Below are 22,419 nucleotides of genomic sequence, written 5' to 3'. Positions count from 1 at the left end.
GTTTACATACACTCAATTAGTATTTGGTAGGAATTGCCTTTAAATTGTGTAACTTGGGTCAAACGTTTCGGGTAGCCTTCCACAATCTTCCCATAATAAATTGGGTGAATTGTGGCCCATTCCTCCTGACAGAGCGGGTGTAACTCAGTCAGTTTTGTAGGCCTCCTTGCTCGCACACGCTTTTTCAGATCTGCCCACAAATGTTCTATAGGATTGAGGTCAGGGCTTTGTGATGGCCACTCCAGTACCTTGACTTTGTTGTCCTTAAGCCATTTTGCCACAACTTTGGAAGTATGCTTGGGGTCATTGTCCACTTGGAAGACCCATTTGCGACCAAGCTTTAACTTCCTAACTGATGTCTTGAGATGTTGGAAGGAAGAAGCAAGGAAGGAAGAAGCCACTGCTCCAAAACCACCATAAAAAAGCCAGACTACGGTTTGCAACTGCACATGGGGACAAAGATCGTACTTTTTGTAGAAATGTCCTCTGGTCTGATGAAACAAAGATAGAACTGTTTGGCCATAATGACCATCGTTACGTTTGGAGGAGAATGGGGGAGGTTTGCAAGCCGAAGAACACCATCCCAACCGTGAAGCGCGGGGATGGAAGCATCATGTTGTGGGGGTGCTTTGCAGCAGGAGGGACTGCTGCACTTCACAAAATAGATGGTGTCATGAGGACGGAAAATTATGTGGATATATTGAAGCAGCATCTCAAGACATCAGTCAGGAAGTTGAAGCTTGGTCGCAAATGGGTCTTCCAAGTGGACAATGACCCCAAGCATACTTCCAAAATTGTGGCAAAATGGCTTAAAACCTTTTATGGCTGCAGGGGCAGTACTGAGTAGCTTGGATGAAAGGTGCCCATTTCAAACGGCCTGCTTAGTTCATAGTTCCTAATATTTGCATATTATTATTAATATTGGATAGAAGACACTCCAAAGTTTCTAAAACTGTTTGAATTATTTCTCTGAGATTAACAGAACTCATATTGGCAGGCAAAATCCTGAGTTGAAATCAAACCGGAAGTCAGAAATCTGAGATTGTCTGTATTCAACAGAGTCCCAAAAGAATTCCAAATGACGTATGGCTGAAGTTGCACTGCCTAGGGGTTCCACTAGATGTCAGCAATAAATAGAAATTCCAGTGAGACCTCTATGGTGTTCTGGGAGATAATGAGAGCAGAATCTGTCAGGTGACCATCAAGCACCCATTTCCTGATCATGCGTTTTCTTCATGCAAGCCACTGCCGTTCCATGGCTCACGCAGACAGAAGGAATATTCCGGTTGGAACTTTATTGAAGCTATATGTTAAAGACATCCTAATGATTGATTCAGTACTCAGTTTGAAATGTTTCTTCGACCGGTAATATCACATTTTGAAGTTTTTGTCCGATATGAAGCTAACCAGAATTAACTAACAATTGGACATAAATAACGGATTTTTTCGAACAAAACAAACGTTTATTGTGCACCTGGAGTTTCTGCTAAGCCTTCTGATCGAAACCAACAAAGGTAATGAAATATTTATAATATTTTGTTGTTTATAGTGACGCTATCTTTGTTAGCTGTGACATGCTAATTTGAGCGCCGTCTCAGATTATAGCGTGCAGTTATTTTTCCTTCAAGTTTTTTTAAAATCTGACATTGCGGTTGCATTAACCTGTTTTGGCTGCAGCCCGACATCGGTACACTTATGACAACATCCAGCTCAAGTGCAGGGCGCGAAATTCAAAAGATATTTTTTACAAATATTTAACTTTCACACATTAACAAGTCCAAGACACCAGATGAAAGGTACACATCTTGTGAATCAAGCCAACATGTCCGATTTTTTAAATGTTTTACAGGGAAGACACAATATGTAAATCTATTAGCTAACCACGTTAGCAAAAGACACCACTTTTCTTACTCCATCAGTTTTTTACTCCATCAGTAGCGATCACAAATTCGACCAAATAAAGATATAAATAGCCACTAAACAAGAAACAACTTCATCAGATGACAGTCTGATGACAAATTTATTGTATAGCATATGTTTTGTTAGAAAAATGTGCATATTTCAGGTATAAATCGTAGTTTACATTGCAGCTACAGTCAGAAATTGCACCGAAAGCAGACAGAAAAACTACAGACACCAACGCCAAATAACTAAATACTCATCATAAAACATTTCTGAAAAATACATAGTGTACAGCAATTGAAAGACAGGCATCTTGTGATTCCAGACAATATTTCCGATTTATCAAGTGTTTTACAGCGAAAACACAATATAGTGTTATATTAGCGTAGCCACAATAGCCAGAAACACTTGGGCGCCGACGACCAGTTCACATGCACGACAGATATTAGAAATAGCATCATAAAATGTTTCTTACTTTTGGTGATCTTCTGTCAGAATGTTGGACAAGGTGTCCTTTGTCCAGAACAGTCGTTGTTTGGATCTGGAACGGCAAATTTCCCTCTTGATTTAGCATGGGCACTTGCCAAGTGGCACGGATCACTCTAACGTCAACAAAGTCAGAGAACGGAACACGGCAAAACTCCCGAAAAAATTTCAATAATCTGATTAAACTATATTGAAAAAACATACTTTACGATGATATGTTCACATGTATCAAATAAAATCTAAACCGGAGATGTTAGTCGTCCATAACGACAGATAAACAGAACGCATATCCATGTCCTCTTTCGCGCGCTCCAGAAACAGGAAATGGACGGTCACGTCATACAAAGAGCTTTAATTCCACCTCAGACCAAGATAAACACGAAATTTCTTCTCTCACCGCCTCTTGACAACCAGGGGAAGGTGTATGAAGTGTACGTAGACTCTTACGTTCATTGCCCATGTATAGGCATGAAGTTGAACAGAGCATCGATTTCTGACATTCCACTTCCTGGTCAGGAAATGTGCTGCAGAATGAGTTCTGTTTTACTCAGAGAAATAATTCAAACGGTTTTAGAAACTAGAGAGTGTTTTCTATCCAATAGTAATAATAATATGCATATTGTACGAGCAAGAATTGAGTACGAGGCCGTTTGAAATGGGCACGATTTAACTGGCTACTCAATACTGCCCTTTGCAGCCATAAGAAGTTTTAAGGAGAGGTATATCTATAACTCAATGTGTATAACTTGTATTATCATCTATATTTATGATGAGTATTCATGTTGAAACGACAGGCTATGCAAAGTCACTTGATGTTTTTGCATTTAGTGATTCTTGTAGCCTCAATGTAAACTCTGATTTTTTTATATAAATATGAATTGAATCAAACAGAAAACGCATTTATGGTGTAACATGAAGTCCTATGAGTGTCATCTGATGAAAATAATCGAAGGTTAATGAATCATTTTATCTCTATTCTGTTTTTTGTGATGCTATCATTAGCTGGGAAAAATGCTATGATTATTTTTAGTTTTGTGGTATTTGAAATCGGACAGTTTGGTGGGATTAACAACAAGATTACCTTTAAAATGATATGAGACACATGTATGTTTGAGGAATTTTAATTATGAGATTTATGGTTTTTGAATTTGACGCCCTGCACTTGGACTGGCTGTTGTCATATTGATCCCGACTTAGGGCTTGCATCCCAAAGAAGTTTTAAGGACAACAAAGTCAAGGTATTGGAGTGGCCATCACAAAGCCCTGACCTTATTTCTATAGAAAATTTGTGGGCAGAACTGAAAAAGCGTGTGCGAGCAAGGAGGCATACAAACCTGATTGAGTTACACCAGCTCTGTCAGGAGGAATGGGCCAAAATTCACCCAAATTATTGTGGGAAACTTGTGGAAGGCTAACCGAAACGTTTGACCCAAGTTACACAATTTAAAGGCAATTCCTACCAAATACTAATTGAGTGTATGTAAACTTCTGACCCACTGGGAATGTGATGAAAGAAATAAAAGCTTAAATAAATCATTCTCTATACTATTATTCTGACATTTCACATTCTTAAAATAAAGTGGTGATCCTAACTGACCTAAGACATGGCATTTTTACTAGGATTAAATGTCAGGAATTGTGAAACACTGAATTTAAATGTTTTTGGCTAAGGTGTATGTAAACTTCCGACTTCAACTGTAGATACTTTTGTACCTGTTTCCTCCAGCATCTTCACAAGGTCCTTTGCTGCTGTTCTGGGATTGATTTGCACTTTTCGCACCAAAGTACGTTCATCTCTAGGAGACAGAACGTATCTCCTTCCTGAGCAGTATTATGGCTGCGTGGTCCCATGGTGTTTATACTTGCGTACTATTGTTTGTGAAATGCCTGACACAGACGTCTTGCTCCAACTGGAGAGACATGCTGGTGGGCTGAAGACAGTGCCTTCAAGAAGGTCTTTGGAGCTTTTGGAAATCCAGATGAGGGTCTGTATGTTGATGTCCTTCTCACTCTTTCAACCATACAAGATTAAAAAAACATCAACACTACTGCACGGGTCAAGGCACAAGGATACATTGAGGGGTTGCTGAAGTATGAAACAATACTTACAGGTCAGATATTACTCAAAATATTTCAGGTCACCTCACCAGTCTCAAAATATCTTCAAACAAGTGGAATGGACATTCCGTCTGCGCACCGTATGGTTGTGTCTACAGAGGAGCCGCTGAAAGGAACGGCTAGAGATTTTGAAAAATTCAAGGCATCTTCAGACACATTTGTTCAGTGGGCCAACAGGAAGTTGCAAGAACGGGATGAGGAAACAGAGCTGGAGTTAGAGACCACTCTGCCAACGAAAAGGGCTCGAAAGAAGAAAATCATGCCTGGAGAGATGGCACAAGATGAGACTTTTACTGGGGCAGAGAGTGCATACATGATTGGTGTCCATAATTATATTCTGGATACAGTTATAGTTACCATCCATCTGCGATTTCTGAGTAATGGCACTTTGTATGGCTCTTCTGGACCCTAAAAACTTTAGTCAGTTAACATCCAGTGCCAATGGCCTTACACAGAGCCCTTCAAGAACTAAGCAAATGTTTGATCAAATTTGACAGCAGAGCAACGGTGGCCAATTTACAGAGTGAGCTTATGAGTCTCACAGAACAGTGGACTAGGTTAAAACAATCGTGATTTGAAGAATACACAACCAGGACTATGGAGGATCATGGACCTGAAGGAAATGAAGACGAGGTAGAGATGGTGAACAAGAGCTGTTTATCTTGCAAGGACTGTCCACTGTGTTGCTACCGTATTCTTAGTCAGTACAACCTATTTACTGACGCATACCACATCCTGGGCCTTGCTTACAAGTTCATACTTACCCTGTCAGTAACTCAGGTACAGTAGCTTGCGAGCGGAGCTTCCCTACTTTGAAATTCATCAAGAGTAAGCTCAGGAGCACTATCTCAACAACACCTGGAGGCTTTTATGCTCATGGCTACTGAGCGAGATGCTTTAATGGCCCTGGACCGTGACCTGGTTATAGATGGCATTGCTGAGAGAAGTGAGCTGCTGCATAAATTGCTAATTTAAGGAGGTAGGAAACATGTTTATTTTAATTTTAGTCTATGACTTGCCTATACGCCAGTATTTTCACCAACACATTTCTTCCTGTATTATTTATTATACTGGTCAGATGGATCCAGAGATCCTTGCCACCTTGTTGCCAGTGCCATTGTGCCAATATGTGCTCCTTCTAGCCAGCCTCCTCCTCCTCCTCCTATCTATTTTACTAAAGTTATTGTTATAAATGTTGTTCAGTAATCTTGTTTACATAAAGTGTGGCATGAGTTGTGTGGGTGATGATGTATCGCTGGGGAAGGTTAAAATGTCCAGGGCCATTTTTAATTCCCAGTCTGTTCCTGCCCTTAACCCTAATCTTAACTCTTAACATTAACTATTAACCCTAATCCTAACACTAAACCTAACCTTAACCCTAACCCCTAACCTTATCCCTTAACCCTAATCCTAACTCCTAACACTAACCTTATCCCTTAACCCTAATCCCTAAATTTAAAATGGCCTTTGTAATTTTCCTTGTTTTACTATCTTTGTGGGGACTTTTAGGTATTTCCGGATAGTCACACACACACACACACACACACACACACACACACACACACACACACACACACACACACACACACACACACACACACACACACACACACTCACACACACGTTATCTAATACATTCATATTTATAAGAAAATATAAATAGCTTCTAAGTACATGCGCATGCATCAAGACATCCATGAAGCGAGACAAAGGCTAATGAGTCATCAAGGCATGCAAACTCAATTTGCTCCCTGAGTGGGGAACATCAGATGCTGTCAGGCAGAAATAGGAGACATTTGAAGTAACATGACCCTATAACCTTATCTTCATTATAATACACACATATGTACCCACATGTACACACACACACTCATGCACACATATTATGCACACACACACGCGCAAACACACAGACACACACACTGTTTTACAGCTTCCCCTCCCTAGACCCTCTCCTCTCAGTTGGGAACTAAGCTAAGAAACACAGACTGATGAATAACAGAAGGATGAATGACAGACTGATGAATGACAGATGGATGAATGACAGACTGATGAATGACAGACTGATGAATGACAGAAGGATGAATGACAGACTGATGAATAACAGACTGATGAATGAGAGACGGATGAATAACAGACCGATGAATAACAGACCGATGAATAACAGACTGATGAATGACAGACTGATGAATAACAGACGGATGAATGACAGAATGATGAATGACAGAATGATGAATGACAGAATGATGAATGACAGACGGATGAATAACAGACTGATGAATAACAGACTGATGAATAACAGACTGATGAATGACAGAAGGATGAATGACAGAAGGATGAATGACAGAAGGATGAATGACATATGGATGGATAACAGACTGATACATGACAGACTGATGAATAACAGACTGATGAATAACAGACCGATGAATAACAGACCGATGAATAACAGACCGATGAATAACAGACGGATGAATGACAGACGGATGAATAACAGACTGATGAATAACAGACCGATGAATAACAGACCGATGAATAACAGACGGATGAATGACAGACGGATGAATGACAGACGGATGGAAAACAGAATGATGCATGACAGACTGATGAATGACAGACTGATGAATGGCAGACTGATGAATGGCAGACTGATGAATGGCAGACCGATGCATGACAGACTGATGCATGACAGACTGATAAATAACAGACTGATGCATGACAGACTGATGCATGACAGACTGATGCATGACAGACTGATGAATGACAGACTGATGAATAACAGACTGATGCATGACAGACTGATGCATGACAGACTGATAAATAACAGACTGATGCATGACAGACTGATGAATGACAGACTGATGCATGACAGACTGATGCATGACAGACTGATGCATGACAGACTGATGCATGACAGACTGATGCATGACAGACTGATGAATGACAGTGAATAAGGGACAAGGTTAAGCTTTAGAAAATCCCCTGTGATATTACTGGGAGGAAGACCCATCAGCGGTCAGTTCAGTCAGAAGTGTGTAACATTACAGAAAGTTCCATTAGAAACATCCAAGCCTATTCATAAAATGGATATGTGTAACATTCTGAAAGTTTCACCACACTGAACACACCCCCAGTTCTAGCTGTGCTGTGACAAGACAATGAAAGGAAACTCCCAGAGGCAGAAGGGCCTTCATTTATTCATCATATCCCATGAGAGAACTGGAGGCTTGCTCAGTTTGATGCAACATGCAGAATGTTCAGATAGACATTCACGTAGGCTTTGATAGAATATGAATCTTTTTATTTTATTTGATCTCTTATTGTTAAACAAAATACAAAATAAGACAATAAGGACAGTGACAAGACAACAATAACAAACTGAGGAGGATGTACATGACGATACAAGACAAAACACACGCAATACAACACATTTGGCCAAGACAATTATCAGCGATGCAATGCTGTGGACTGAAGAGTTTGTCAGGATCAACATAAATATTAAAGGAACATAGCCCAGGTAAAAAGTTAGCGGAAACTCTGGGCGCCGAACACGTGGATGTTGGTTAAGGCAGCCCTCCGCACCTCTCTGATTCAGAGGGGTTGGGTTAAATGTGGAAGACACATTTCAGTTGAATGCATTCAGTTGTACAACTGACCCTTTCCCTTACCCATTTCTCAGTCTTCTTAAATCCTCACCGTGGGATAGAGAAGTATATTTCAGCTGGACAAAGACACACCAGAACGGCTTTCCATGAGGGGTTGATGCTTCCTGAATGGTCCAGTCACAGTCCTGACTTAATATTGCTGTCCATCAGTGTTTCCCAACCAAATTTAAAAAAAATACATATTGACAAAAACAATATGTTGTCCTACGAGTTGGTGCAAGTATTAACTCTGGGGTGTGAAGATACATGCAATCAAGACATCTTCAAAAAATGTCTCTATATTTTCTTTCACTTTGGAAATGTGAAGTAGGTTGTATACATTGGTAGGAAACTGCATACATATTCCTGTGAAAAATATTTCCCAAACTTTTTCTGTTTTTTATTTTGTAAGACATACTACTGGGATTGGGCAGATGAAAGTGGGGGCTACAAAAACGCAATTACTGTTACATCAAGGGGGAGCATTTATGGAAAAGAGGCCTGGGGCCATGTGTGTGTGTGTGTGTGTGTGGAGTGGGTGTATGTGTGTGAGAGAGAGAGGGAGAGAGATACAGAGAGCATGTGAAAGAGAATGTCTCTCTGACTATCCCCTAGTGTTAAAGGTAGTGTAGGGTTAAAATCCCAGCTGGTACTTGATAACCTATTACTTCAAACCTATTCCTCTGTTAGATATTCCACTAACCACCGCGGACATTTCAGATTCCCTAATTGACTAGGCAAGGAGTCGGCGCTAATCCACAGCCAGACTCTCCAGCTCATCTCTCCAGGCCAGGCAAGGCAGAATGACCTGTCGTGCCCACAGACAGCTCTCACTATGGGGCTAGTGTTGGTGTCAGGCCCCCTGCCTTCCCTGAGACAACCAGGTCGATGGGAGTTCAGTCTGGAGGCGTTAACAGCAGTAGCAGGCAGTGTCTGTTCAGTGGAATCATGCTGGGCTAATGATAGTGCCCAGTAAATGAGCCCAGTAAATGACTCTCAGCCAGCGGAGGCAAACAGTCTCTCTCAGCCAGCGGAGGCAAACAGTCTCTCTCAGCCAGCGGAGACAGGCAGTATCTCTCAGTCAAGTTTCAGTGTAAAGTTTTAATGTCACAAGTACAGTCAAATGCCTTTCTTGACAGCTCAAACCCTAACAACGCAGTAAACAATAACAGGCAGTGAGCCCACTGTTCCAAGGCCGTCATTGTACATAACAATATGTTCTTAACTGACTTGCCTAATAAAATAAATATACAGGGTCAGTTCCAGTACCATATTGTTCATGTGCAGGGATACTGGAGTGATAGAGGTAGATATGTATGGGGTAAACGTACTATATACAGGGTCATTTCCAGTACCATATTGTTAACTTGTAGTTGGTCCCAATCCCGGATCCGGGAGCACCCTCATCAGTAAAAAAGCTGTCTAGCATAGCCTAGCATAGCGCCACAAGTAAATACTAGCATCTAAATATCATGAAATCACAAGTCCAAGACACCAGATGAAAGATACACATCTTGTGAATCCAGCCATCATTTCTGATTTTTAAAATGTTTTACAGGGAAGAAACAATATGTATTTCTATTAGCTAACCACGATAGCAAAAGACAGCTTTTTTTCCCCACCATTTTTTTACTGTATAGGTAGCTATCACAAATTCGACCAAATAAAGATATAAATAGTCACTAACCAAGAAACAACTTCATCAGATGACAGTCTGATAACATATTTATTGTATAGCATATGTTTTGTTCGAAAAATGTGCATATTTCAGGTATAAATCATAGTTTTACATTGCAGCCACCATCACAACTCTCACCAAAGCAACTAGAATAACTACAGAGAGCAACGTGAATTACCTAAATACTCATCATAAAACATTTATGAAAAATACACAGCGTACAGCAAATGAAAGACAAAGATCTTGTGAATCCAGCCAATATTTCAGATTTTTTAAGTGTTTTACAGCGAAAACACAATTTAGCATTATATTAGCTTACTACAATAGCCAACCAAACAGCAGCATTGATTCATGCACATTAGCGATAGCGAATAAACCAGCAAAAGATATTACATTTTTCACTAACCTTCTCAAAACTTCATCAGATGACAATCCTATAACATCATATTACACAAATATATTGTTTGTTCGAAAATGTGCATATTTAGCGGCACAAATCGTGGTTATACAATGAGAATAGTAGCCAAGCTGCAAACAAAATGTCGGGAGAAATCTTGGGAGAGGCACCTAATCTAATCAATAACTAATCATAAACTTGACTAAAAAATACAGGATGGACAGCAAATGAAAGATACATTAGTTCTTAATGCAACCGCTGTGTTAGATTTTTAAAATTAACGTTACTACGACATACAGCGTGCGTTAAAGCGAGACCGCACCGAAATTAATGGCGGAATAGTAGTTTAACATTTTTCAACAGAACAATGAATTAACATTATAAATAGTTCTTACTATTTGATGAGCTTCCATCAGAATCTTGTGCAAGTTGTCCTTTGTCCAGGAGAATCGTTGCTCGGTTGTAGATTGTCGTCTTCAACTTTGGAATTAGCAGCAAACATTAGCCATGTGACGAATACGTGTCCAACTCACTATAACGCAGCACAAATGAAATACCGAAAATCGCAATATACTGATATAAACTGATATAAATCGGTTTAAAATAACTACTTTATGATGTTTTTAACACCTATATCGAATAAAATCAGAGCCGGATATATCTAAAGCCTATAACGAGAGCTTTTCAGAATGCAATCCTGAGGTCTGTCTTGCGTCATGATGAACGTTGAAAAGAGTGCACACCCGGTTCCAAGAGCTTTTATACGGCCTCAGAACTACCCAGAGACCCCATTCCAATTCTCACTGCTTACTGACATCTAGGGGAAGGCGTATGCAGTGCATGTCGACCCATAGATTACAAGGAAATGTATAAACTGACCCTGGAACAGAGCCCCCAATTTGAGATTTTTCAGTTCCTGACAGGAAGTTTGCTGCAAAATTAGTTCTGTTTTACTCACAGATATAATTCAAACGGTTTTAGAAACTAGAGAGTGTTTTCTATTCAATAGTAATAATAATATGCATATTGTACGAGCAAGAATTGAGTATGAGGCAGTTTAATTTGGGAACGAATTTTTACAAAGTCGAAATGGCGCACCCCTAATGAGTTTAATGTGCAGGGATACTAGAGTGATAGAGGTAGATATGTATGGGGTAAACGTACTATATACAGGGTCAGTTCCAGTACCATATTGTTAATGTGCAGGGATACTAGAGTGATAGAGGTAGATATGTATTGGGTGAACGTACTATATACAGGGTCAGTTCCAGTACCATATTGTTAAGGTGCAGGGATACTGGAGTGATAGAGGTAGATATGTATGGGGTAATAATACTATATACAGGGTCAGTTCCAGTACCATATTTACAATGTGCAGGGATACTGGAGTGATAGAGGTAGATATGTATAGGGGTAAGGTGACTAGGCATCAGGATATATGATAAATAGAGTAGCAGCAGCATATATGAGGATTGTATGTGAGTGGGTGTGTGTAGAGTCAGTATAAATGTATGACCATATGTGTGTGTGAACAAATGATGGAGTGAGTGTTTATGTGTGTGTTGGAGTATCAGTGTGTGTAACGTGTAGTGCCATGTTAGTGTGCATAGAGGCAAAAATAAGAATAAAATACAAAGGTCAACTCAGATAGTCTGTGTAGCTATTTGGGAACCTATTTAGCAGTCTAATGGCTTGTGGATAGAATCTGTTCAGGGGCCTGTTGGTGTCAGACAATGATCTGGTATTGCTTGCCGGGCAGAAGCAGAGAGGACAGTCTATGGCTTGGCAGGTTGGAGCCTTTAACAATTTTCTGGGCCTTTCTTTCACACTGCCTGATAAAGAAGTCCTGGATGGCAGGGAGCTCGGCCCAGTGATGTACTGGGATGTCCGCACCACCCTCTGTAGCGCCATGTGATCGAGGACGGTGCTGATGCCATTCTAAGCAGTGATGCAGCCAGTCAAGATGCACTGAATGGTGCAGCTGTAAAACTTTTAGAGGTTTTTGAGGGTCCATGCCAAACCTTTTCAACCTCCTGAGTGGGAAGAGGGACTGTTGTGCCTTCTTCATGTCTGCACGTGTTTGTGGACCATTTTATGTTCTTAGTGATTTGGACACCAAAGATCTTGAAACTTTTGAACCTCTCCACTGCAGCCCCGTTGATGTGGATGGGGATCCCCATTTCCTGTAGTCCACGATCAGCTCCTTGGTCTTACTGACGTTGATGGAGAGGTTGTTGTTCCGGCACCACACTGCCAAGTCACTGACCTTCTCCCTGTAGGCTGTCTCATTGTGGCTGGTGATCAGGCCTACCATCGTCGTGTCGTCAGCAAACTTGATGATGGTGTTGGAGTCGTGCATGGCCACGCAGTCTTGGGTGTAACAGGGAAAACAGTGAGAGTGGGTTGGAGTGGGTATAGTTTGTCTTGGATGATGGAGTTGATGTGTTCCATAACCAGCCTCTCAAAGCACTTCATGATTACATAAGTGAGTGCTACAGGGTGGCAGTTGTTGTGGCATGGCGCCTTAAAGTTCTTGGGAATGAATGATGGTGGTCATGTTAAAACATGTGGAGCTTACAGACTGAGACAAGGAGAGGTTGAAAACTACAGTGAATAGGCCTCCCAAGTAGCGCAGCGGTTTAAGTCACTACAGACATGGATTCGATCCCAGGCTGTGTCATAGGGCGGCACACAATTGGCGGGTTTGGCCGGGGGGGGCTTTACTTGGCTCATCGCGCTCTAACGGCTTCTTGTGGCGGGCAGGGCGCCTGCAGGCTGACTTCGGTCGTCAGTTGAACGGTGTTTCACATGACACATGACTCGACCATCGCCTCTCCCGAGCCCATTGGAGAGTTGCAGCAATGAGACACGGTCGTAGAAAAAGGGGGTAAACTTGTTTTAAAATAATAATTACTGTGAATATACCTGCCAGCTGTTCTGCGCATGCTCTGAGAATGCGCCATGGAATACCATTGGGCCTCATGTCCTTGGAGGTATTGACCTGATTAATGACTTTACTCACGTCGGCCTTGGAGAGTGAGATCACCCATTCTTCTGGGTTGGTGGCCCTTGGAGAGCGAGATCACCCATTCTTCTGGGTTGGTGGCCCTTGGAGAGCGAGATCACCCATTCTTCTGGGTCGTTGGCCCTTGGAGAGCGAGATCACCCATTCTTCTGGGTCGGTGGCAGCCCTCACACCCGGCACGATGTTGTTATTGTCAAAGCGTGCATGAAATGCATTGAGTTCGTCTGGTAGAGCGACATCGTTGGGCAGATCATGGCTTGGTCTTCCTTTGTAATCCGTAACGGACTTTAGCCCCTGAAACATCTGGCGGGCGTCAGAGTCTGTGTAATACGATTCCACATTATTTCCTATATTGTCCTTTTGCTCCTTTGATGACACTGCGGAGGACTTCTTGTACTTGTTCCTGTCCTCAGCTGTAGCCTCAGGGTTGTCTGTGATAGCCCCGTAAGAAGTAGCCCTGTCCTTTAGTTTAGCACCAACCTCAGTGTTAATCCAGGGCTTTTGATTGGGGAAGCAGTGAACCTTAACTGTGGCGAATGCGTCACCAATGTATTTCCTAATGAACCCGGTGACAGAGGCAGTTAGTGCATCAATGTTATTGGCAAAGTCCCAAAATATACTCCAATATGCACTAGCAAAGCAGTCCTGTAGTATAATCTCTGATTCTGGAGACCATTTCTCAACGGAGTGAATCACGGGTAATTCCTGTTTGAGCTTCTGCTTGTAAACAGGAAGCAGGAGTACGGAGTCATGATCTGATCTGACGAATGGGAGACGAGGGAGGTCCTTGTATTATTGCTTGTGGGTAAAGTAACAGTGGTCTAGGACTTTTTTGTCCCTAATGGCGACGGAGACATGTTGATGGATGTGTGTCATCACATGTCTTAGTGATGCGGAATTAAAATCGCCGGCAACCAGAAAAGCAGCCTCTCTCAGCCAGCGGAGGCAGACAGTGTCTCTCATCCAGCGGAGGCAGACAGTGTCTCTCAGCCAGCGGAGGCAGACAGTGTCTCTCAGCCAGCGGAGGCAAACAGTGTCTCTCAGCCAGCGGAGGCAGACAGTGTCTCTCAGCCAGCGGAGGCAGACAGTGTCTCTCAGCCAGCGGAGGCAGACAGTGTCTCTCAGCCAGCGGAGGCAGACAGTGTCTCTCAGCCAGCGGACTCAATTAGGCCCATATCACTGAGAGGAGACCGTTTAATGGGCAGATAACACATCACTGAGAAGAGACCGTCTAATGGACAGATAACACATCACTGAGAAGAGACCGTCTAATGGACAGGTGTCAAACTCATTCCACGGGGGGCCGAGTGTCTGCGGGTTTTCACTCCTCCCTTATACTTGATTGATGAATTAACATCACTAATTAGTTAGGAACTCCCCACACCTGGTTGTCTAGGGCTTTATTGAAAGGAAAAACCAAAAACCTGCAGACACTAGGCCCTCCGTGGAATGAGTTTGACACCCCTGGTCTAATGGACAGATAACACATCACTGAGAGGAGACCGTCTAATAGACAGATAACACATCACTGAGAAGAGACCGTCTAATGGACAGATAACACATCACTGAGAAGAGACCGTCTAATGGACAGATAACACATCACTAAGAAGAGACCGTCTAATGGACAGATAACACATCACTGAGAATAGACCGTCTAATGGACAGATAACACATCACTGAGAAGAGACCGTCTAATGGACACATAACACATCACTGAGAAGAGACCGTCTAATGGACAGATAACACATTACTGAGAAGAGACCGTCTAATGGACAGATAACACATCACTGAGAAGAGACCGTCTAATGGACAGATAACACATCACTGAGAAGAGACCGTCTAATGGACAGATAACACATCGCTGAGAAGAGACCGTCTAATGGACAGATAACACATCACTGAGAAGAGACCGTCTAATGGACAGATAACACATCACTGAGAAGAGACCGTCTAATGGACAGATAACACATCACTGAGAAGAGACCGTCTAATGGACAGATAACACATCACTGAGAAGAGACCGTTTAATGGACAGATAACACATCACTGAGAAGAGACCGTCTAATGGACAGATAACACATCACTGAGAAGAGACCGTCTAATGGACAGATAACACATCACTGAGAAGAGACCGTCTAATGGACAGATAACACATCACTGAGAAGAGACCGTCTAATGGACAGATAACACATCACTGAGAAGAGACCGTCTAATGGACAGATAACACATCACTGAGAAGAGACCGTCTAATGGACAGATAACACATCACTGAGAAGAGACCGTTTAATGGACAGATAACACATCACTGAGAGGAGACCGTTTAATGGACAGATAACACATCACTGAGAAGAGACCGTCTAATGGACAGATAACACATCACTGAGAAGAGACCGTCTAATGGACACATAACACATCACTGAGAAGAGACCGTCTAATGGACAGATAACACATCACTGAGAAGAGACCGTCTAATGGACAGATAACACATCACTGAGAAGAGACCGTCTAATGGACAGATAACACATCACTGAGAAGAGACCGTCTAATGGACAGATAACACATCGCTGAGAAGAGACCGCCTAATGGACAGATAACACATCACTGAGAAGAGACCGTCTAATGGACAGATAACACATCACTGAGAAGAGACTGTCTAATGGACAGATAACACATTGCTGAGAAGAGACCGTCTAATGGACAGATAACGGTCAATGGACACTGTGGAGAAAAACCAATGAAACCATTCAGCTCTTATTGTGTGTGTGTGTGTGTGTGTGTGTGTGTGTGTGTGTGTGTGTGTGTGTGTGTCTATCGCTCTTCATTCCTATTTGTCATTCCTTGCACTCTTTCCCTTCTGCCCATGATAACCCCCTATCAATCAATCAATTTATCAATCAATCAAATGTATATATAAAGCTCTTTTTACACCAGCAGATGTCACAAAGTGCTTATACAGAAACCCAGACTAAAACCTCTATCATGGTGGCCTCCACTGCTCTCCCCTCTTCCACCACCCCTTAAATCTCTGCATGGTGCAGAACTCACCTTGTCCATCATCCCTCGCCTCCCTCCCTCCGTCCCTCATTCCCTCCTTCCATCAATCCATCCCTCATTCGCCCCCTCCATCCCTCCATCCACATGCCTGGGGATTGATCAGGCCCTCATCCCTCAGGCCGGGCTGTCACACACACATACACACACACACACACACACACTCTATCTATCTCTCTTTCGCCCATCACGCCATCTGGCCTGCGTGTGTCATCATCTCCAGGTGATTGACAGCTGTGGAGAGGGCGGAGCCCAGAGGCAGATCGCCACACCGACCCTGTATTCACCCAAATCATAAATGCTGCTGGATGACTGGTGGTGGGTGGGCTGTTGGCCTGTCACTCAAATCAGGGAGGGGGATGCTGAGTGTGGGAGTTCATGGAGCAAAGGTGTGAGATATTCTCAGGCACGACTACTGTACAATGCCGATAGTTTACACGATATGTGTGTTTGTGTACATTCTGCGTCTATACATTTAGTCTGTATATCCGTTTATCGTCTGTCTGTATTTTGTTTATTGTGGTAGCAGCATTTTACTATGTAACACTTCTTTACATGCAAATGTATTTGTAATGATGTAGTAAAGGTGATTCTGATCCTAGTTGTGTGTCATGTCATCCACTTCACAGTGACATGATAATAGACACACACACACACACACACACACACACCACACACCACACACCACACACCACACACTACACACACACACACACACACACACACACACACACACTGGGCAGAAAGGCAGTACCATTATGACACTGTATGGTAACACTGCTCCTGTACAGGGCCCTTCCACCAAATCGGTGACTTTTGAGAACTGTAATTTTGTCAAAAAAACTTTGGATTTCACCTCATTTTAACATTATGTCATAAAGAGCACATGTTGAATTTCATAAAAAATAGTTTTCTCATTTCAAGGTTAAATAAAAACATTACAATAGTAAGTTACAGGGTTGACCATAACAGAGTTGACTATAACAGGGCTGACCATAACAGCGTTGACCGTAACAGGGTTGACCATAACAGCGTTGACCGTAACAGAGTTGATCGTAACAGAATTGACCGTAACAGGGCTGACCATAACAGAGTTGACCATAACAGGGCTGACCATAACAGGGCTGACCGTAACAGAGTTGACCGTAACAGAGTTGACCGTAACAGAGTTGACCATAACAGAGTTGACCGTAACAGAGTTGACCGTACCAGGGTTGACCGTACCAGGGTTGACCGTACCAGGGTTGACCGTACCAGGGTTGACCATACCAGGGTTGACCGTAACAGGGTTGACCATAACAGAGTTGACCGTAACAGGATTGACCATAACAGGATTGACCGTAACAGGGTTGACCATAACAGACTTGACCATAACAGAGTTGACTGTAACAGGGTTGACCATAACAGGGTTGATGATTTATTCTTAAATTAGCCATGAATCCCCTTGTGACAGGAGGAATGGAAGCTTGTTGTGTGTAACAGGGAGGGGCAATTGAATGCAAGCCTGTCTATCACAGGAGGATGGTGGCACCTTAATTGGGGGGGACGGGCTCATGGTAATGGCTGGAGTGGAATCAGTGGAATGGTATCAAATACATCAAACACATACTGAAGGTTCCATGTGTTTGATTCCATTCCAGCCATTGTTATGAGCCGTCCTCCCCTCAGCAGCCTCCAGTGCTGTCTATACTGTGTGGTTAACAGGGTTGACGCTTTATGCATGACCTGCTCAGTTTTCCACCACAAAACACCAGAAAATTGCCCAAAAGAGTAGAACCAGCTCACTTGATTTGACTAGATGTTTCTTTCTAAAATGTTTTTTTTTTAAAGGAATAGTTTCATCATATTAAAACGAGAGTTCAGTTCACATGACAGGGTTGACCTTAAACTGAGGGACAGACAGAAATGAATCACTGTTCACATTAAATGAATAATTTTCTCCAGAGATTACTTTGTCAAAGCAACAAATTAACGAGGGCTTTACAATGATGGTGAAAACTTGGTGAGATTTTGAGAGAATGTGGGTTAATATCTTCCTAGAAGTGACACAGGGTTGACAGATGCAAAATGCATAATTTTGGCAATTTAGCAAGTCATTATTCATATTAAAAATCAGATGTATTGAATTCTCCGTCTATATTAAAGGGCCCTATATTTAATACAACAGGCGTTTTAAAGTGCACCGTTTCTTGTTCTATTATTAAAGGCCCAGACGCATAAGAAACAACCCTACGGGTATAACAAATTGGACTGACTGGTCCCAGAGCAACGGCTCGATGTGTTCAATAACAACAGACACAAACACGGCACTGTCTCTGACTGAGACCCATCTGGACAGTGCCTGTCTGAAAGCTGGACATGTTTTGATGCCATGAATCCTACCTTTGTTTTCCAGCCAATATTGAATAATTACAAAAGCAAGGGATTTAATCGGAGACCAGCTGTCCGAAGTGTGTGTGTGTGTGTGTGTGTGTGTGTGTGTGTGTGTGTGTGTGTGTGTGTGTGTGTGTGTGTGTGTGTGTGTGTATTCCAAAGCAATTGAGGATATCACAGGGGGGAACTGAAAGCTGCACCTATGGCTGGACTTATGACTAATGCAAGCACGTACGCCATCACACACACACACGCATGCAAGTAGAAACACACACACAAACATGCATGGAAGTACACGCGCACACAAACGCACACACACAATCCCTCCTCCCCCATACGTCTACCCTCTTCCACACACATCTCCCTTCAGGTAGGTAGTTACCTGAGGGACTCAGCCATGCGTCTACCCTCTTCCACACACATCTCCCTTCAGGTAGGTAGTTACCTGAGGGACTCAGCCATGCGTCTACCCTCTTCCACACACATCTCCCTTCAGGTAGGTAGTTACCTGAGGGACTCAGCCATGCGTCTACCCTCTTCCACACACATCTCCCTTCAGGTAGGTAGTTACCTGAGGGACTCAGCCATGCGTCGCAGGTCCTCGTTCTGCTGCTTGAGGCGCTCCAGCTTGGCAAGGATCTTGGATAGCTCTCTGCTGGATCTCTCTGGGTGCTCACTGTCCCTCACCAGGTGGCCCCCGATGTAGAATAGCAGCGTGCCCCACGCCAGCAGTACCAGAGTAACCCAGCGCCAGGAGCCCGCCCAGGGCCGCATCGTAGCTCAGCCTGCCCACCTACACACACCGTCGCGACCCGTCACAATAGCTGCCTGGGCATCCTCACTGGCACCGCAGTGCAGGGGCAGTGGGAGGGATGTCTTTGGGGCAGTGTATCTCTGGTTCAGCCTCTTCTCCGTGTGCTAGAGCATGACCGATGCCCCTTGCTGTTGTTCCAGCTCTGTCCTGCTAGGGGCTCCACCTCTTGCTCGCTCGTGACTGTGTCGCCTTCCGCTCTACTCCTAGCCCCCTGCTGGTCCCCCCTCGTCTGTACGTGTCACCTCTTCCTCTAGCTTCCTCCTGTCTTACTTCATGTGTTTGGCCTGGCTCCTTTGGGGACAGAGAGAGAAAGAGAGCTGGTCAAACAGACAGAAAGACAAAGGGATTGATGGACAGACAGACAGACACACACATGGACCCACATAGACAGACAGATGCCAGGGGAGCTGAGCAACAGAGCCAAACTCCCAGAGAAGGACAGACGCAGCTCAGAGGAACAAGGCTTGCTGGCTGTAACAGTGGGGGCATTGTGTGACTGGCCCTGACAGAGCCGAGGCTCAGCAACCCCACAGGATTGTTCAGCATGACACTGCAATTTACATTTCCACCGTGATGTACAACGCTCCAAGAGCCACAATGCACTGTGATGAGAAAACAAAGAGACTGGGATGTTCTGTTTTCTCTCTCTCTCTCTCTCTCTCTCTGTCTCTCTCTCTTTCTCTCTCTCTCTCTTTAACACACACACTCTCTCTCTCTTTAACACTCTCTCTCTATCTCTCCCTCTTTATATCTCTTTCTCTCTTGCTCGCTCTCTCTCTCTCGCTCTCTAACTCTGCCTCCCACCTTCTTCCTCCCCCCCACCCCATCTCACTTTAAGGCATGGCTAAACCCAATGGCTAATATGGATCCAGCCGGTGAAAGCTAAATCCCCTGATCGCTCCTTTCGTTTTACCATGTACACTCCCGCTGACATCGCCACCGTCTCTGTGACAAAGTGCGTCATTGTCAAGGTGATGTGGTGAGCCCAGTGTCATCACTTCAGAGATAGAGAGAGAGAGAGAAAGAGAAGGTAGACAGAGAGAGAGAAAGAGAGATACAGAAAAGAGAGCTAGAGAGACATATGGAGAAAGAGAGCGAGAGACAGAAAGAGAGAGAAAGGTAGACAGAGAGAGAGAAAGACCGACAGAGAGAGAGAGAGAGCGACAGAGAGAGGGAGAGAGAGAGGGGGAGAGAGAGAAAAGGAGACAGAGAGAGAGAGAAAAGGAGACAGAGAGGGAGAGAGACAGAGAGAGAGTGATAGAGAGAAAGGGAGAAAGGAAGACAGAGTGATAGAGAAAGAAAGACAGAGAGAAAGAAAGAGTGAGAGAAATAGAGAGAGATGCTGCTAGTCCAATCCACCAAACTATCAGGTGTGAAACAGGGAAGGGACTCAGGGGTATGCTAATTTGGTATCGAGGAGACCTAACTCACTCCAATAAATTAATCAAAACAGGAACATTTTACATTACTACAATCCCCATACTTTAATGAAGACAGCTTCTCCATCCTGGAGGGGGAGAACAATAATTTCCAGGCCCAGGGACATGTACTAGTCTGTGGCAACCTAAATGCCAGAACTGGACAATAACCTTACACCCTCAGCACACAGGGGGACAAACACCTGCCGGGAGGTGACAGCATTCCCTCCCCCATATGCCCCCCTAGGCAAAACTATGACAACATCACCAACAAAACGGGTCACAACTCCTGCAGCTCTGTCGCATGCTGGGTATGTACATAGTCAGTGGTAGGCTTCGAGGCGACTCCTATGGCAGGTACACCTATGGCTCATCTCTTGGCAGTAGTCCTGTAGACTACTTTATCACTAACCTCAACCCAGAGTCTCTCAGAGCGTTCACAGTCAGCCCACTGACACTCCTATCAGACCACAGCAAAATCTAGTCTACTTGAACAGAGCAATAGTCAATCATGAGGCAACAAAGCCAAAGGAACTGAGTAATATTAAGAAATGCTATAGATGGAAGGAATGTAGTGTGGAAACCTACCAAAAAACAATTAGGTAACAACAAATTCAATCCCTTCTAGACAACATCCTGGACAAAACGTTCCACTGTAATAGTGAAGGTGTAAATTTGGCAGTAGAAAATGTTAACAGTATATTTGACCTCTCAGCTTCCCTATCAAACCTAAAAATGTCAAACAGAAATCCGAAGAAAATGAACAACAAGGACAAATGGTTTGATGAAGAATGCAAAAACCTAAGAAAGAAATTGAGAAACCTGTCCAGACAAAAACATAGAGAACCAGAAAACCTGAGTCTACCCTTTCACTATGGTGAATCACTAAAACAATACAGAAATATACTACGGAAAAAGAAGGAACAGCACGTCAGAAATCAGCTCAATAATTGAAGAATCCATAGACTTGGAAAAATTGGAAAACACTAAACAAACAACAACACAAAGAATTATCTATCCAAAATGGAGATGTATGGGTAAACCACTTCTCCAATCTGTTTGGCTCTATAACAAAGAACAAACAGATACATATATAACAAATTCATGATCAAATACAAATCTTAGAATCAACTACTAAAGACTACCAGAGCTCACTGGATTCTCGAATTACATTGAATGACTTACTGGCAAAATAAAAACCCTCCAACCCAAAAAGGCCTGTGGTGTTGATGGTATCCTCAATGAAATGATCAAATATACAGACAACAAATTCCAATTGGCTATACTAAAACTCTTTAACATCATCCTTAGCTCTGGCATCTTCCCCGATATTTGGAACCAAGGACTGATCACCCCAATCCACAAAAGTGGAGACAAATTTGACCCCAATAACTACCGTGGAATATGTGTCAACAGAAACCTTGGAAAAATCCTCTGCATTATCATTAATAGCAGACTCGTACATTTCCTCAGTGAAAACAATGTACTGAGCAAATGTCAAATTGAGTTTCTA

General features: G+C 43.1%; 1 protein-coding gene across 3 annotated transcripts in view; it reads right to left on the bottom strand.

The window, feature by feature from the left end:
- Nucleotides 1–22,419, bottom strand: part of LOC129825459 (alpha-(1,6)-fucosyltransferase-like) — a 199,194-nt gene that overhangs the window by 46,171 nt on the left and 130,604 nt on the right. For 2 of the 3 annotated variants that reach the window (XM_055885570.1, XM_055885571.1), the window contains exon 2: nt 19,246–19,779. In XM_055885570.1, the coding sequence (XP_055741545.1) occupies nt 19,246–19,448 (203 nt within the window). In that variant the 5' untranslated portion in view covers nt 19,449–19,779. Of the gene's footprint in view, nt 1–19,056; nt 19,130–19,245; nt 19,780–22,419 lie in introns of those variants that run through there. The other variant, XM_055885572.1, reaches the window with a different exon arrangement.

Source organism: Salvelinus fontinalis, chromosome 27 (assembly GCF_029448725.1).
Source record: "Salvelinus fontinalis isolate EN_2023a chromosome 27, ASM2944872v1, whole genome shotgun sequence".
NCBI lineage: Eukaryota > Metazoa > Chordata > Actinopteri > Salmoniformes > Salmonidae > Salvelinus > Salvelinus fontinalis.
Note: the sequence above shows the minus strand (reverse complement) of the source record. Positions and strands in the feature narration are given on the sequence as shown.